General features: G+C 39.4%; 1 protein-coding gene across 4 annotated transcripts in view; it reads right to left on the bottom strand.

Annotated features, from left to right (window-relative positions):
* Nucleotides 1-11,815: 11,815 nt before the first annotated feature.
* Nucleotides 11,816-17,177, bottom strand: part of OLA1 (Obg like ATPase 1) — a 172,719-nt gene continuing 167,357 nt past the window's right edge. For all 4 annotated transcript variants that reach the window (XM_039494385.1, XM_039494384.1, XM_039494386.1 and 1 more), the window contains 2 exons: nt 16,622-16,744; nt 11,816-12,340 (listed from right to left, as the gene is read on the bottom strand). In XM_039494385.1, coding sequence (XP_039350319.1) covers nt 12,239-12,340; nt 16,622-16,744 — 225 coding nt within the window. In that variant the 3' untranslated portion in view covers nt 11,816-12,238. The remainder of the gene's footprint in view (nt 12,341-16,621; nt 16,745-17,177) is intronic.

Below are 17,177 nucleotides of genomic sequence, written 5' to 3'. Positions count from 1 at the left end.
TTATGTCATATTCATATCATAAGCATATTTTCATAAAGAATATGGAATGACACATCACAAGTGGCATCATGAGTATTTTATTCAGGGGGAAAATGTTAGACAAGAACATTCCCCAGGCTGAAAATCTGCATCTCCTGCTACACTTTGATCGTGACAGTTAGGCCATCAAGAAGGGAGACCCAAATTAAGTTATGGGCAGCCAGTCCTGAGAGATTTCCCTTGTGGACTTTATAAATGCAAAAATTAACCCTTAAGCAGTGGCCTTTCTAGGGTTTCTTTGATTTCTGCCATAAAGATGAAAGGGAGGTTTTTAGCAAACATAGAAGAGCAGATCAAGAACGGGCCAACCAAACATTCAGGGACAATTTTTGTAAGGAAAAGTGGAAGTCCTGGTCCCACTCTAGCTACGTATAAGAACCCTGACTAGTTAGCCTGCATCTGGTTTGGCCTTATTAATATCTAATTCCTATATATTAATTTTTCTTCATTAGATGGGAGAACAGAGTATACTTAACATGCTGGTTTTCATCATCAAGGTCAAATTGAAAAGAAAGAGCTATTACCCTTCCCCATGTGTGCCAGTCACAACCAGCCTTTAAACACAAGCTCTTTATTAGCAATGGGCTTTTTTGTTTTGTTTTAATATCTCCATTCTCTGCAGAACGTATAATGTTTTATGCCACTCTTGTGGTGTGCTGTGGTTCGCCTGAGGGGTATTGTGGCAACACATGACAGATGAGCTTGACAGACTGCATTAGAACCAGGTGACTGAACATTAGCTCGACTATATGTGCAGGCATAAGTCAATCTCATTCTTAATCTAAATTGTTTTTGATAAGAACAAAAGCCATGTGCAAATGAATATTTCCATCTTATTTCAAATTCTAGGTTTCAACTACAGTATTCAAGCTATCCCCCAGTGTAATTTACTTGTAATAATATGTCATTATTGCCATTTTACAGTTTTCTCTTAAAGTAGTATAGAAAATGTTTTAAAAAGCACAAATACCAGCAGCACCAATCTCCATTCAGCCCAAGCATCAGTGCTCTCCTTTCAGACAGGCACATCATTGAAAACAATGACAACCCCAATGTGATAAATGCTCCAGTCGTTAAAGCATTTTGATTCGGGAATAAAAAAGAGCATACTTGTAGCTTTTTTGTTTTAGACAATAAATATAAATTAACTATTTTTCCTCTATTCCCAAAGTGGCATCTGCTGGAGAAGCCATGCCTGACCACAGCTTGTCAAATGCCTACCTCAAATCAATCAGCCATTTTTAGACTTGAACCTGTCCAGTACAGAGGCTTTGCCTGAAACACACCCTGCAGGAGTCTACGTTTAACAACAGAATTATCTTTTCCTTGTAACGTCTTTGTACGCCGGCTAAAACTTTGTACACCAGCCTGCACCTTTACAGCACCGCTAGTATTGGCAAGAAAACATTGGACAGGGGCCTTCAATAGCCAGGAGGTAGGGGAGAGGAGATAGGCATCAAGGTACAACAGTTGTAATTAGATAAAGGTGGTTTAAAAACAGAATTTTACCCCCAATGATGTAGCTGAGAGGCAGATACATCAGACTGGAATTAATGTGTTAAATATTTCAGCTCATGTGGTTGAGTGAGGAAGGATAGTCATGTGCTTAAAGCTCTGGCCTGGAAGTTAAGAGATCAGAGCCCATATCCCAGCTGTATCACCTGCTCTCTGGCTGATGTTTGTGAGATGCTCAGTACTATGGTGATAGAAGCCGTACAAGTAGCTGGGACCCTGGGTGCTCCCGTGTCCACACTCTAGACACTGCTGCAGTGATATTTGTACAGAACGCGCCTTGGGAGGTATCATCTGAAAACTACCACCACACAGTCACCCATACCATTGTGAGATGTATGCGACAATGCTGTGTGAGGATTCTGGATACTCACTGATATTATGCTTCCAAGTCTGTGACTAAAAGGCGTTGAAACCAGGCATGTCACGGGCAGATGGTAAACAGGTTCTCTCAAGACAAAGGAAAGACACCAACTAGGTGTGGCCAAATTCAGTGGGCTATGCATTTGTATCAGAGGTGCAGGAAAAGAACATTTACATTGTAAAATTGCATCACATTGGAACACACCAGACCCCTTAATCAAGATGGAGTTGGCCCCCTGGGAGGAGACAGAAGACTGAACCCCAGGGGATCAATTTGACCCTTGAAACAAAGGCAGACTTTGAGATATATGGACACACAGAAAGACTTTGGCTTACCCTTCACCTCAGGAGAAAAAGGCCTACCAACACCTTGGACTTAGGGGGTCAGGATCCTGTCTAAGAGCTAGCCAGCTATTAATGGGACAGGAAGGTTAGTGAGGAAACTACTTTGAACAAAGACTCTAGCTTGTTGAATTAGGTCTTAGCCATTCAAAAGCGTATTTTTACTTTTGTTTGTAACCATTTCTAGCTTTATTCCTTCTACTTGGTATCACTTAACCCATGTCCTTTTGTCAATAAACTTGTTTTAATTTTTAGTACAAGCTAACACAGTGCTGTGTTTGAAGGGACGAGGATGTTCACGGCTTATTAACTGGGGTAATGTACTGACTCTTTAAAAGAGCAGCAAACTTAATGTCTTCTGTGAATTACAGTCATAGGGGCTGTGCATTGCAGAGCAACATCTCTGAGGAGCTCAGGGACTAGAAATCACTTATTGTAACCTGCTAGGCAAAGTTTGGGCAGGGAGAGCCTTGAGGAGTTTGCAGGTGAGGAAGACAGACTGATGTGGCAGGGAGCTGACAAAGTCTAATCACCAGCGAAGCTCACTCTTACTGAGGCAGAGTTATAGTGGCTCACAGCTTTGGGTGTCCGCAGCAGGATGCTACAGTAGCTAAACAAGCAGACTGACGTGTGAGACAGGCAGAAGCAATGAAGACAGTAGTGGGGAGAGCTGTTGGGATCTCTCTGGCAGTCTCATACAGGGAGATGAGGCAGCGGGAATACGGTTACCAACTCTGAGGTACAAAAAACTGGGACATGTGGGATGATCCTGAACTGATAAAACTAGGCAGCTGGCAGTGTGTACTGAGCACTGTGACAGATTTCCCAGGACAAGCTCAAAAAAGGGATGATCCTGGGAAAACCTGGGCAGGTGGCAACCCTAAAATGGGAATGAGAAGGAACTTTCTATTTTTTAAAACCACCTCTCTAGCCACAGAAACGCCTGTTCCTACTACTCTAGGATTCTGTCTACACATGGAGCTGGAAAGGTGATTCCCAGCTACAGGAGACAGGTGGGTGCTATTGTCAGGCTAGTGCACTACAGATAAGAGTGTAGCTGCAGCAGGAAGGGCGTGCTCACCCATACTGTATGTCTGTCCAAGACCCTAAGCACATACTTAGGGGCAGCTAACCCCTTCAGCTGGTAGCGCTGGTAAGGCTTCATTCTATTTTTAGTGCACTAGCGCAACAAGACAGCGAAAGTATCGCCCCCAGCTCCACATGTAGACATACCCTGTGGGGGAAAGCCATGTTTGCTGAGGCATAGGTATCAATCCAGTAAAGACTGAGGCCTTGTGCACATTGCACCAAGGCTTCCCCTCTCTCTTACTATCCAGGAAGCACCTACAGAATGGATAGAATGGACTTTGTTAGTCAGATGATGTAGGACACCTTTTCTTGCTGAAATGGCACTGCAGAGATCTTGGTTAGTACTTCAACTGTGGTGGAGGGGGCAGAAATACCACTGGACAAAGGTGGGAAGAAAGTTGATTTTTGGACACTAGGAAGCAGGTGAGGCCTTTCGCAGTGCGGAAGGGATAGATCTTTTCTTTCCTTCCCACGTGCAGGCAGGAGTGGAGGTGAATTAGTTTTGGAGGGATAAAGAGCGGGGAATTTTTTTCTCCTCATTCTCTGCAATACTGATTGTCTTAACTAGGGATGGGCCAACCCCCAGATACAAAGACCCTGAACTTGAGAAATTTGGAGCTGTACCTGATCTTGTGTCTTAGGCACTTCTCTGGGGTAAACCAACCTGTAATTTAAACATTATTGGTACATCATCCAACTTGTGATTAAAGCTGACCAAAACTGCCATCTCCTCTTGGGCATTTGGGAAAGGTATTCAGGCTATGTCTGATTCTTTAGACATATTTTTCTAACTCCTTTGGCTGCAAGTCTCTTGCTCAGAGTCACAGTACTAGTTTCAGCCATCTGAATGTCACAGCATGCATCACTACCAAGTGTCCCTCAAAACTTGAAAGCATCCTTTTAGCCAGCATATGACACAGTGAACACTTCACTTTTACTTTTAATTATCACAATCAAGTTTTCCTTCCTATACTGAAAGAATTTCCACTTTCTTTCCAGCCACACAGACATCTAGAAACATGGGAGAGGGTGGGAAGGAATATTATTCTAGGCCTAACAGGCAGAAACAGCAATCATTGGAATGATTCTAGAATGCACGAGGTTCTCTCTCTCGGTCTGCAGCTTAACACTGGGCGACCACTGTCTGATAATTAATGTGATTTCTATCACTGTCCAACAATGGTAATTTCATCTCTTAACACAATCATCTCTGACTCCGTGTGACAGAGTAATGCTTAAACAGGCATTTTAGTCATAATAAATGGCTGGCAGAGCATTAGGAAATACCTGGAGACCAAAACAGTGGCTTAAGATGCTCTCTCTTCTTGTAAAGGGGGAGAAAAGAACTTCTTGCATAAACAGAGGATTGTATTGGTGCCCTTTGGCCGTAGGACATCCCTGTTTAGAGAGGCTCCCTAGGGCTTTATGAGAAAACTCCTACACGAAGATTTAATTGTCCTGGGGAGAGATTGTGCCACGTGTTGAGCCCCCTTTGCTTCCAGCAGCATTTGGGAGAGTTAGGGTTCCACTCTGCTGCTCTTCCACACGAGTTTAAATTCAGTTTCAAAAACTGTACCTCAATTAAACTATTCCTGCGAAAACAAAGAGACTTTTTTATTGTTATTAAAGTTAGACTCCTGTAGCCAGTTATTGCACTTTCCCCTTAATTTTCCAGGCATATGTGCTTATGATTGCAGTTCCAAGAACTGAAATTGTATAATTATTGAAGAGAAAATTATTTTTGCTTGAGACTATAAGGACAGCTCCGAGTCCATGAATGACTCACCCTCAGGTTTAATTTATGAGCTATTTATCTCCTTGTACACACCACAGCAGAAACAATTATACTTAGTAATTTGTTGATCTTATCAAGGCTGTTTGATGTTACTATTGCTACCACCAATAATACTGTGCTTTGAAACTTAAATAGAATTTATAACCAAAGCCTAATAAGTTTGCACATAATTGTTATGTTAGGGAAATTTAACTCTTATAGTTAGTAGTTTTCTCCTGCAGTTTTTAAAGGAGAGCAAATGCACTTTCCTTTACTGCCTGTTTTGGGTGATGTGTCCCTTCAGCAACAGAACATAGAAAACATCAAAGCAGGCGTTAGACACACAAGCTCTCTTACCTTGTTGGTTTCACATGTTGCAAGAGACAGCTTTTCCTTTTACTGGAAAGCAAGAATCTGGCAAGTCCATGAAGGAATAACAGGAAGGTAAGGAATTGGGTCCAGTATAGAAGGTAGCTTTGGGCTGAAACTGTACCTGTGATTGCCTTTTCACTCACCCATTAGTGCAGTGGATTCTCCCAGTGCTCTGATGCACTCTTATTACACTACAGCTGTAATCATGCTACCACATGCTCTAACACTTTCCAAGTACCCTTTTAGGTGCTGATCGGCTGTTTCATCAACCCAACACTTCTCGGGGGCCTCTTTAAATGGATGAAGTCTCTCAGTATGAATCAAAACCAAACTGATTTATAATAAATTAATAATATTAATTGTAAACATTTGTGATAAATTAAACGCTAGCTGTTTGAAGAGGCTCCCCACTCACTTTTCTCAGGAACCAGTGTCACTCTGATCTCTGTTGGAAGGCAACACCGAAGTCCCTGCTATAGGCCCATCATTTCTCTTGGCTTCCTGGTCTGAAGGAGTCTGACCCAGTCTCCCTTCTCAGCTGTCACAGACCCTCTCCCCTTCTCTGCACATCGCCCCCTAAATGGCCTCACCAAAACCGTGAAAGTTAGCTAGTCCCCAGGTTTCAGCCACCTCGGAACTTTCCATTTATAGAACCATAGAATATCAGGGTTGGAAGGGACCTCAGGTGGTCAACTTGCCAGTTACCTAAGGGTTTAGAGGTTAAGTGATTTAACTCACCAGATTGAAGCCCGGGTTCAAATTAGACTTGGATCACAACTGAAATTTTTTTGGTGGTTTCAGTTGGATGGAGAAATGTTCCAGAATCACATAAGAATCTGCAGTAATTGTCAATCTCTGGTCAGGGCTCGGACAGTGGAGATGTCGCAAGTCAGGAATGAGCAGCACCTAGCAGCTACCCATGCTACACCTGGTCCCAGTTATTGCTAACAGTCCCACTCTTTTAGGAACATTTCCTCAAAATTTAGTCAATAGAGCATTGAGATTCTTGCATCAGTTCTACTCACAGAAACAACACTCACCATAGTGCATACCCCTGATTGCACATATTCAGTTATATACAGCCATGGCTCTTTAAAATTCCTTTTGATAGGCAGATGTCCTGCCTTGCAGGTGGAATTCCACTGAAGAACAGAGTTCCTGTAATAAAGGCACTCCCTTTCTACAGGATAGGGGGAATTTTAAAGGGCCAGGAAGGACTATATGTGCTTCTATTCATCCATCCTAAATCTTTAGACAATTCCATTCTCATACAGAGAAAAATCTATTTTGTGGCTAATTTGCTACTTCACATACACTTGCAATAGCAATAGCTGATTTTGCTATGTGGTTTATAAAGTGCTTGTGCACTGAGCACAGAATCAAATGTTTTACATATTGAAAATAAAAGGCTATGGGAGTCTGTCAATGTAGGGAGCTATTCTGATCTCTGATGTACAGACATATTGACTCAGCTCTTTTATGAGCAGGTGTGCATGTGTAACCAATTTTACAAGCTACAATGTGCTGCAATATGCACCTGCTCTCAAAGATCAGAAATGGATCCTGCCTGTAGGTAGAAGCCAAGTAACAACTGCTTCTAAGAGAGCCTAGAAACAAAATTTACATTAAAACTTTAAAAGCTAAAATAACATTGCGATTTCAATCCCTTACAATACAGTGATGAATGCCACCGCTTTGATTTCCTCCCCCCCAAAGCATCCAGTGGTTTTCCTAGCTTAATTGAAATGAAATGATTGAATTAGCATAATCAAAACATATGTAATTAGTATTTTCCAAAGAGTCAAAATGAAAATGGACAATTTAGTTTTAAAAAAATTACTAATGTTCTAAGAGATGATCTCACTTAATCCAGTGGGTATGAGGAGGGAGGGGTGCCCAAGAGGTCATCACTGGAGGGGAGAAGAGAGAATATGCTTGTTTTTAAATTTTACTAATTGTACTTAGCTATATTCTTATGCTTCTGTTTTACAACAGGATTTTATAGCCCAAGCTTACATGTGGGTTGAGTAATGCTCACTATTTAACCACATCTGATAAAAACGGCAATATATCATCATGGCTGACTTCTACTTACATAAAATTCTGCAGACGTTTTTAAAAAGCAGAAAGCTATCTGGCCTAAGAACATAACAAAACACTACACTGGAAACGCACTGCTACAATTTGAAGCTAAAAAGAGTTCTTTGTCAGCGTGGTGGTGTAGAAGCACGTGGCACATGCTACCGCACAGCCCACCCATCTGAATTCCAAACTGGAAGCTCTTGCTGCCTAAGCCAGCAGGGCTGGAGAGTACTTGACAGGAGGCTCTCAGCAGGTGAGGCTTTTGCCCACAGCAGAAAGAGTTGGGCAATCATGACCAGAATTAATATAGTTCTGAAAAGAGCTCAGTTAAGCCATCCCAGCCCCAGTAATAGTCATTGTGGCAAGATTTCTGTGTCTCATGAGAGGAGAGGGATGTAAGGAACGAAAAGAAGGCTTTTGCCCAGCTACTTTTAACCCAGACTCCCTGATATATAAGCTCATTGATTAACTAGATTCTACTGTCTGGGAAGAGCTCTGACAGTGTACGTGTGGTGAGAGGAGGGAGGTGGATGGGAAATTGTAGCAGACAGGGCCCCAGTCAAGCTGTACAGAATTGAGGACATGTAATGCTGGAACAGCGAGGGACCATAAAATAGACACACAGTGAAAGAGCAAATAAGGTTAAAATTGAGCAAATCTAAGAAAGTGAAATGTTTAATAAAATGTGCAAATAAACCCAGCAAAGAAAATATTATACAATTTATGGCGTTTTTCAGAGTAACCTTTGAGGAAAGGTGAATTGGGTGGTTGCCTGAGGCAGCAGAATTCAGGGAGACTGAATACTAAATTTATATTCTACAACTACAAAAATGCTGAAACCCTGCATTTCAAATAAACTATTCTGGGCCCATATGGATGCTGATCAGCTAAACATAAACCGCTGACAGTAATCTGCACTCTAGCTGCTGGTTTCCAAAGCGAACATTTACTTTTCAAGAGGAGCTCAGATGTATCTGAATTTGACTTTTTTTATGATCACTACATTTATTAGTTTCATATTTTCCGTAACTGTGTGTTTCATTTGAACTAACATTAGCTGGAAATAACCACTTTACATTTTGCTATACACTCTGAACCAGATCCTGGGCCTCATCTCTGTCCTCTTTGTGCTGCTCTTGGGGACCTAAAAGCTAATCTGAAAGGGCTGGTGGAGATTCCCCAACATTAGGGGAACCCTCAGGTGGCATAAAAGCCAGCTTAGCTGACTCTTTACCACATGCTCCCCCTCACTTTTAGGCTTAGATAGCCTGGGAGGAAGGGTGTGTGGCCAGAGCACTGCAATTTGGTGATCCCTGGCTGATGAAACATTCCCTGTGGGACTGATTTGAGTCAGTCAGACCCAGGATCAAGGGAGCAGAAAGGTGGCTTAAGTCATGTTCCCCTGACAATCCAGGTCTTGTACCAAGGTCAGCCAGATACTGGGATCTGGCCTCCTATACTTTAATGAATCCATTGAGTCAGTAGTCTGAAGCCTTAAGTTTTAGTGATGTGTTTTATGCTTTATCAAGCTTTGAAACATCACATTTTTGGAGTGCCTCAGAAACAAAAAGTCTCAAGCTGGAGACTAGTGATTGCTCAGAGATGGTGCTGTCCATAAAAGGCAATACCAGGCCTCTTTCTGCTCTGCCTACACTGGTGCAAAACTCCAGACTCCCTCCCCTATTTTTCAGTTACTGGGGGCAAGTAACAATTTTCTTGTTCTATCAGTGCTTGTGTTGTGCTTTAGCCATCAAAGGGTGTCACGTTTCCGGTAACTCAGGTGTTGAAGTAAAGGGGGAAAAAGGGAGCACAGCTTCACCTCTTCTGCTAACTGTAAAGGGAGAGCTTCCTTCCTTTCTCTGGGTTGGGGGAACAGTGCCCCCACAACAGCTCACCTGGCTGGTGTAGCAAGAGCTTTCCCTCCATTCCATTCTATTCTAACCACTGTAGTGACCAGTTTGCTCCTACACTAGTCATAGGGCAAATCTGTATGGACTTCAAAGCATTTGTACAGGTGTGGGGGGGCATGGTCATATATGGGTCTTGAAGCAATTGTGCAGATTGGTATGCACAGGTGGTTGGTTGGTTTTAAGTGAAGTTTCCTACCATCTAGATTGTGAGAGTCAAATTTGTGCATAAAATTATAAGTGTTCACAGGCATTACAAGAACAGTTAGATTTTAGGAGTTTACATTTTAGAGCCCTACAGACTCTCAGTCCTGCGGGAGAAAATGAGGACTGTCTATGCCCAAATATTTATTGTGGTAACTGCCAGGCAGCACTGGAGATTGGAGAGACTGATCACAGGCAAAATTGTCAGATTATGCTTTTTTAAACAATACTTTTAAAAGATCAATTAAAATTATGAGGTTAATCAGACAAATTATTCAGAGAGAGATGACTTACTTTTCAGTCCAGTTAATAAGACCAGTTCAGACCAGTTTCTGTGATGAAATTTAAAATTTGGGGAGGTACTGGAAATGCTATCATATGTACAGCTGTAACAAAATTACTGTCAAGTTATGAAGAAATTAAAATGCAATTAAGAAATCCAGTCATATGAAGAAGTCCCCAAATTCTGCAGTTCTGGTTTCTAGCATAATTTCTTCATTTATATGAAGTGATTAAAGGACATAAGAACATTATTCACCTTTGGACTCCACTGCTCCAATAAAGTGACACCCATAGAAACTTTACAAGAAGACCGGACCCTAATTTATTCTGCAGGCCTCAGGCTGGATTTTAGTTTGTATTACTGCAGGAAAGAGTTCATGAGGGGGCTACAAACTGGGGACTGATGTCTCTATACCAAAGTAAGACAGTGGCTCTCCTGGGACACTGGCTAGACCTCTCATCTCCTCAACTTTTTATTGTGGCTAAATCCCAGCATGACCCCTTACCCTCCGATGTCATTACTTTGCCTCACTTCCAAGAGAATCAGATTGGTTTAGTTTCTTTCTGCTTCACAGATTGTACTTCCAGTGCAGAATTGTGGTCCTAATTTCTTTCAATTATATGGAAATCATCAAAATTATGGTAGTGAGAACAGTGCATTTAGGATGCCAATATAATTTCTGGGATTTCTTGGATTAATAAAAGTCCTAGGCTCAAGCTGCCTGCTTCAAAATACCCATTCTCACCTCTCTCCCTCAATGACAAAAATAAAGCTTCTTAAAAACAAAAGGTCAGCTGCATTCCTGTTCCCCCAGTGCCAATTGCAGTTTAGGGAGTGATGCCAATTGTTTTACAATAAGACACCTTGTGTCACTGACTTTGATCTTTCTCCTACTCCTCCTGAGAAACTAATGTGGCTCAAAGGCAGCATTACAGGAGGAGCCCAGCACTGTAGCACTACCGGTTCTCCCAATATCTTAAACAGGGAGGCTTGCCTGGATCCGTTGCTTTTCAAAGTTTTTAATAAAATAAATTGGTCACAGGAAGGCTGGAGCTTTGCCATATCTATGAACCTTGGGAATTATTTTTCTCTTCCCTAACACTGCCCATTGGAGCCCCTGCTGTGTCTATAACTGAACTGAGTTAGGGTGCATTTCAGAAAACAAAGAAGATATCTTAAATGAATTGAATGCATTGTCAGAGCAATTCTAAGTGTTAAAGTGAGTTAATATTTTTAGTTGTATCCCCATTTTAACTTATTCTTCCACAATATCCAGAGAAATCTGCTCTTGTTCATGCTTACCCCTTTAACCAAGTAGCTGCTGCCCATGTCAGTGGAACTGTCTGACTGACAGAACAGTGTGACCTCTTTCTTTAAGACTATTACATACTCCTCTCTTGCTCTAAAACCTTGAACAGAGGGCATCTTACATCGGGCACCACTGGACCAGCCTCTGCAATTTAACAATTTAAAAACAAGAATTAAATACTCTTTTCAGAAGGATTTTAACAAAAAAGCTTCAGCCTCAAAGATAATATGATTTTCCTACATATATTTTGCTCTCTCTGGTCAAAAATAACGTATGCTATATCTTTTTATTATCCTTACTATCATCTTTCAGTGAATGTCCATCTACAAATTCATTAACTTTGAGACAAATCATTGGCATCCTAATCTTCTGAGTCCCATGAAAGACTCACTTTTAAGATACAATTGCAGCTGCCCCACGCTGCCGGTTACTGTATCATACACATGTCTTTAAATTCTGTAATCAGCATCCACCAGGTGCCATATCGCATTCAGCACACCACAGTCAGTCAATACAGACATCCCCAAACACACCAAGGCTGGTTTTGTCAAATGTTTTATTGAGTGTAGACATCTGGAGTACTGTAAAACATGCATTATCTGTAGATTCAAAAAGGAGCAAGCCACATTGTCCTCACTGTCAAACGTGTCAGGCTTGGCATACATGATGGAGATTAATGAAGTATCATGAGAGTAATATGGTTCCTGAAAAGCTTCTACAATTTGGAGTAGGGTCTTAATCATTTAAAATGCAAAGCTGTTCACATTTAGTGAACTTGTATGTTCACTGGGGGTGCCATATTTTAATTCAAAACAAACGAGTAATTTCATTGGGAAGGGGGGAGATTTTTCCCCTAGGTATACACTGTATGCTTTCTGTTTTTAGATATTCTGTCTAAATAAAAATTCATATGCTTTTTGAAGTAGCACAGTTTATTGTGAACAATGAGCAACATCTAATATTCATTTCTTCTTGGATTGCTGAGGTGTATTAAATTTAAAGAAGATAATATCGCCATCCTCAACTATGTAATTTCTGCCTTGTCGTCTGTATTTCCCAGCGCTCTGTAAATGGAAAAGACAGGAGAAAAACAGGTTATTACTTTAAAATTAAGTTTTTATTAAAAACCCAGATTTAAAATTATTATTTTTGTTTAAAATAAAAATACCATTATCTCAAATTCAGAGTTTGATTCTTGTAATGACTTCTTGATTTGGGCAGAACTGGATTTTACATACAAAGATAACCATAATTTCCTCTCCATAAAACTGATGGCACATAAATATGATTAGACCGGTATCATGAAGCTTTATTACATGATGCTAATGGTACATTTCTGATGTGTCTGTAAACACCAGTGACTTATTAGAACAAAATGGATAAAACACCATTTTCTTTTAGTTCTTAGGCTTTTTATTCCCACCTCCAAAATGTCCTCAAGTGTAAATACTAATGATAGCAATCTAAGACTTTACTGCTAGAAAGACAAGCAAAATGATTTGTATCCTAACTACACAGCTCCCATACTGGTCTTGTTGACCACTTCCAGACGGTCTGCTGAGCTGCTATAATCAATGAAGAAGCACACACAGTCAAAACAAAGATCATCCCACCATGTCAGAAAGTTATAATTGGGCATGCAGTACTCTTCAAGGACAGCTTCCTTCTGTGCTTCTGCACAGGACAAGAAGGACTGAGAAACACAAAATAAAAAGTCTCAGTCTTTTTGTTAGGTATTTGTTTGGAGTAAATTTAACTAATCAAATTTACCAGTGACACAAAAGTTAGGAGGACAGCAAGCCCACAAAAGGACAGAAGGGACCAGCAAGGTGGGCTGCTGAGTTTAGAACAGGGCTGAATGAGCAGGCTGGAGGCAATGACAGGATATTCGGAACTCAAATGTAAAGTCCTACACTTTGGGAGAAAAAACAGAGCAGATACACAATAGGTGTGGATGCTACTACACATTGGTACCTCCCTGCACGGAAGTGTGAGATAATTTTCTTCTCTCTTCAATGCTGTCCTAAGTTGGTTTGTTTTTATTAAGGCAAGTATTATAAGGACTACAGGGAAGGTGTGAGATCAACATTGTGAGGCTGGGTGTTAAGGAGGCCTACATGAACATTTACTTTTAAGAAGTGATCTACAACATGGAAAAATTGAGACCCACTCCTGTAGCTCAGTACTCTTCCTGTTTTGAAGAGTTTTCCTGCAAGGAAAACTGCTTCCATGCAAGACTTCGCTGTGTCAATATTCTCAATGACCTACCACAGTGGTGGCATGCTAAGATACCACTGTAGAAAAGCTGTTAACTAATGACCTTAATTACAGCAGAACAGGTCAGATTAATGGTACATAATTACTTTAGGTACTTTTCTGCCACAAAACCCTCCTTTGCAAAACACCACATTTCCCATGTTGGTGTGTAGAAATCTAGAAGCTCAATGATCTTGTAGCTGTCATTCCAAATTTAAATGGGAGGACCAGTGACTTTAACCTCCGGTAAATCTCTCAGATGCAAGAGCCTATACAACAAACACTTAATGCTACAGTAATTGACTTTATCCCATATGACATGTCTATTAATACCAAAATAAGATCTTTAAAATGTTGACTTCTTTTTCTGGAAATTTTCTGAGACTATACAAGGTTTGCTCTCAAGTAATATTAGTAGTTCTTCCCTTTGAAGATACTAATAATGCTCTAAGTCAAGAGTAATTAGACTAATTGGTAGCATAAACACTAATAAAACAATCTGCTGCAAAAAATCATCAGCAAGCGTAAGCTGCATGCACATGTATGTAGACTTTTTACAGATAAATACACATACTTTTCAAGTGGAGAAAGGAGAGATGCATTATTCACAAATATTTACAGAATAACCTAGTCTACACAAAGCAGCACCAGTTCAGGTTTTCTAGGACACCACTACATTCTGTCATAAAGTGATATAGTCTTCTTTCATTAAATACATTTTGACATACTAATATACATTTATGTATTTCTGTTACTAGTTTACAATTAACAGTGACAGTGTTCCTTTAAATTCTCTAGAGACCATTTAATCCATTTCCATTGCTATCAGAAACACTGGTTGAAAAAATCAATACCCATTTGTGAATCTTGAGTATGTATTAAACAAGACACGTCTAACCAGTTCATTTGCACTTGAAAGCAGCCATCTGTAGAAGCCAGCTTTGCCTAAGCAGATATGATTGCTAATAATGTGATATCCTTGTAGACTACAAAGCCCACACAGAGCTATTCAGTATATAGTTCACAGCACTGGCATTAAATTAGTTATGCTGTAGTGGTGTTACACACACACACAAAATCAAACTTAAAAAAAATTTATCAACTTGATAACATACAAAATAAGCAACTCCAAATACCATTGTTATTTTAACTGAATCCAAAAGCTCCCAAGTTTAATTTTGAAATTTAACAGCAATATAAGTTAATTAATATGGTCTACAGCCTGAGACAGCGTTTTTCAATTTATATTTAAGAAGCCTATGTAATATAAATTTTTATAAAAGCAAGGAATTCCTTTTACTAGGCTTTTAAAAAGTTTGTATAAGCAAATGTAAATATTTGTGCTCTATAGACATATTAAAATTTGTTCATAACAAAATCTATTTAATTATGATTTACAGTTGGAGCACAGAAAAAGTTCTAATTTCTGGATTCTTACATTAGGAGAAAACATCAAAATCAAAACTTACCAGAAAAATACTTACTGAAGATCACAATATCTACTAAGATGACATAGCTCTTATGCTGGATACTCATATGTGTATTTCAGCAACTACTGTTGGCATAATTTGAGTCCCAGCTACGTAAACAAGTTTTCTGACTAAGGAATATTTGATTTATTTACACTGTGGTTTAGCTGTACAACTATAAACTCTACTTCCCTTTTCACAAGATCGTTCACATGCCACAATGAACCAATTATACTGGGATTTCCCCTCCCCCCTCACTTCCTGGGGTTCAAACAGACCTATAAAAGCCCTGCTGCTCAGTATCATCTTCCTTAGTGATACTACTGAGAATAAGAGGAATCTGAAATCAGTTTTGTATAGCTTTCAAACTATCAAATAGCAAAAAATGAGGCAGAGCCTTTTAAATTCTTTAACTCATTATAGTAGGAACCTTCAAATACTGTGGTGTGTTAAACCTAACTAACCTTTTTAAAATGCAACACTCACCAAGTCTATGTGAAATAAAGGGAAATTTTACTTCCTTATAATAAAAACAAAAACTGCGAAGACTGAAATAGCATTACAAAGAAATACAGCTCTTCTTACTACATTTATTTGCCATGTATAATTTTACTCCATGTTTAATAACTGCAAATCAGATTTAATTTATCAGAAGTAATAAGGGCACAACTTTGGGCACCCAATCAGTCTCTGCCCTCTAGTGTTGAGAACGCAGATAAAATGCCTCATCTTCATGAACGTGTACAGCACAAGAAAAAAAATTACAAAGTATCAATACAAGAAAAAAGTTTTTCATTTAATTAGCTTATAACCTATTCCGTAAATAATAGCCAGGAAACTATCTATTATACAGTAGAGGCTACATACAATTACTGTGGGCACTATAAAATCTTGATATCTACTGCATCACAGTGTTTACTTTATGCATGGTATCTGCAGTTCGTCTTATACTTAAGAAGAGGAAGCCTGCACATTTTGTCATAAAATTAACTGCTGAACATAGCAAATGTTAAAATTTTAATCATGCCTACTGTAGTCTATGATAGGATACTACTAACAAAAATTATTATATTTCAGTAATAACATATTTCCTTAGACATTTGCATTAGAAATTTGATACACAGTTGTAATGTAATGCCTTCACTGCTGACTTCAAAACAAATGTACTTCTTGTCAATAGAAATAGATGGGGGAGGAGGGCAGGAAGGGGGAGGTTAAAGTAATCTGAAAGCTAGCCATCACATTAAAAATAGCCAATTTTCTAAAGAGTCAAAATATTTTTAAATGTTACAAAAATATCACCATGGTCTAAAATATTAAGATTAGATGGTTAATATTATAAACCTATGTGAAACTTGGTTATAACTCTTGCTCGTAATGTTGACATTTGGTCTGTTAGCTGTCATATTTCAGTTACTAAAATTGTCACATCTCTGTTAGTTAAACTACTGTATTTTAATTCTTTTCCCAGTATAAAATGACAGTACATCTGTGGTCTATTATTAGAGGTAACTGTCAGATTCACTTACCACCAGAGACTTCTTCCCAATGAAAGAAGAGTCTTGAAATGGGAAAATGGTGTGTATGGGGGAGGGGCACCGGAAAATATGGGGAGCTCACCTTGACAGCTGTTTCTGAACCTTCTTCTTTAAAGTCTTCATATTTCATTACTTCAGCCATAATGAATCCCTTTTCAAAATCTGTGTGAATCTTTCCTGCTGCCTGAGGAGCCTTCGTCCCTTTCTGTCAAAGGAAAGACCAGAAGAAAATTAATTGCATTTAAGAAGATTGATTGCAGGAGAGAGGTTTCTCCTTTCTCATATGCTTTCAGGCTCTACTGAAACTTTGTTTCATACCAGTTAATATGTTAGGCATACAACTGGTGAATTCTCAATATTGGGACATATAGATAGATGCCCTTAGCACAGATAAAGCTGCCCTTCTTTAATATCAGTTGGTTTGTTTTTTCCTAATGGGTATCAACTGCAGTATTGATTTTATAAGCTGTGGTTGTGTTTTGTTGTGAGATTCACTTTGATCTCCAGATCTTTCCAGAGAAAGAGAGGAAAATAAAGATTTTTAAGTAACTTTTAAAAGCTGAATTATCAAAAACTTCAGTTGAGTCCAAATAAATGTTCACAGTCTTTCAGATAGGCTACTTCATCTATCCAATAAG

Source organism: Mauremys reevesii, linkage group 11, assembly GCF_016161935.1.
Source record: "Mauremys reevesii isolate NIE-2019 linkage group 11, ASM1616193v1, whole genome shotgun sequence".
NCBI lineage: Eukaryota > Metazoa > Chordata > Testudines > Geoemydidae > Mauremys > Mauremys reevesii.
The sequence above is the reverse complement of the archived record's forward strand: the minus strand, read 5'-3'. Positions and strand labels throughout refer to the sequence as shown.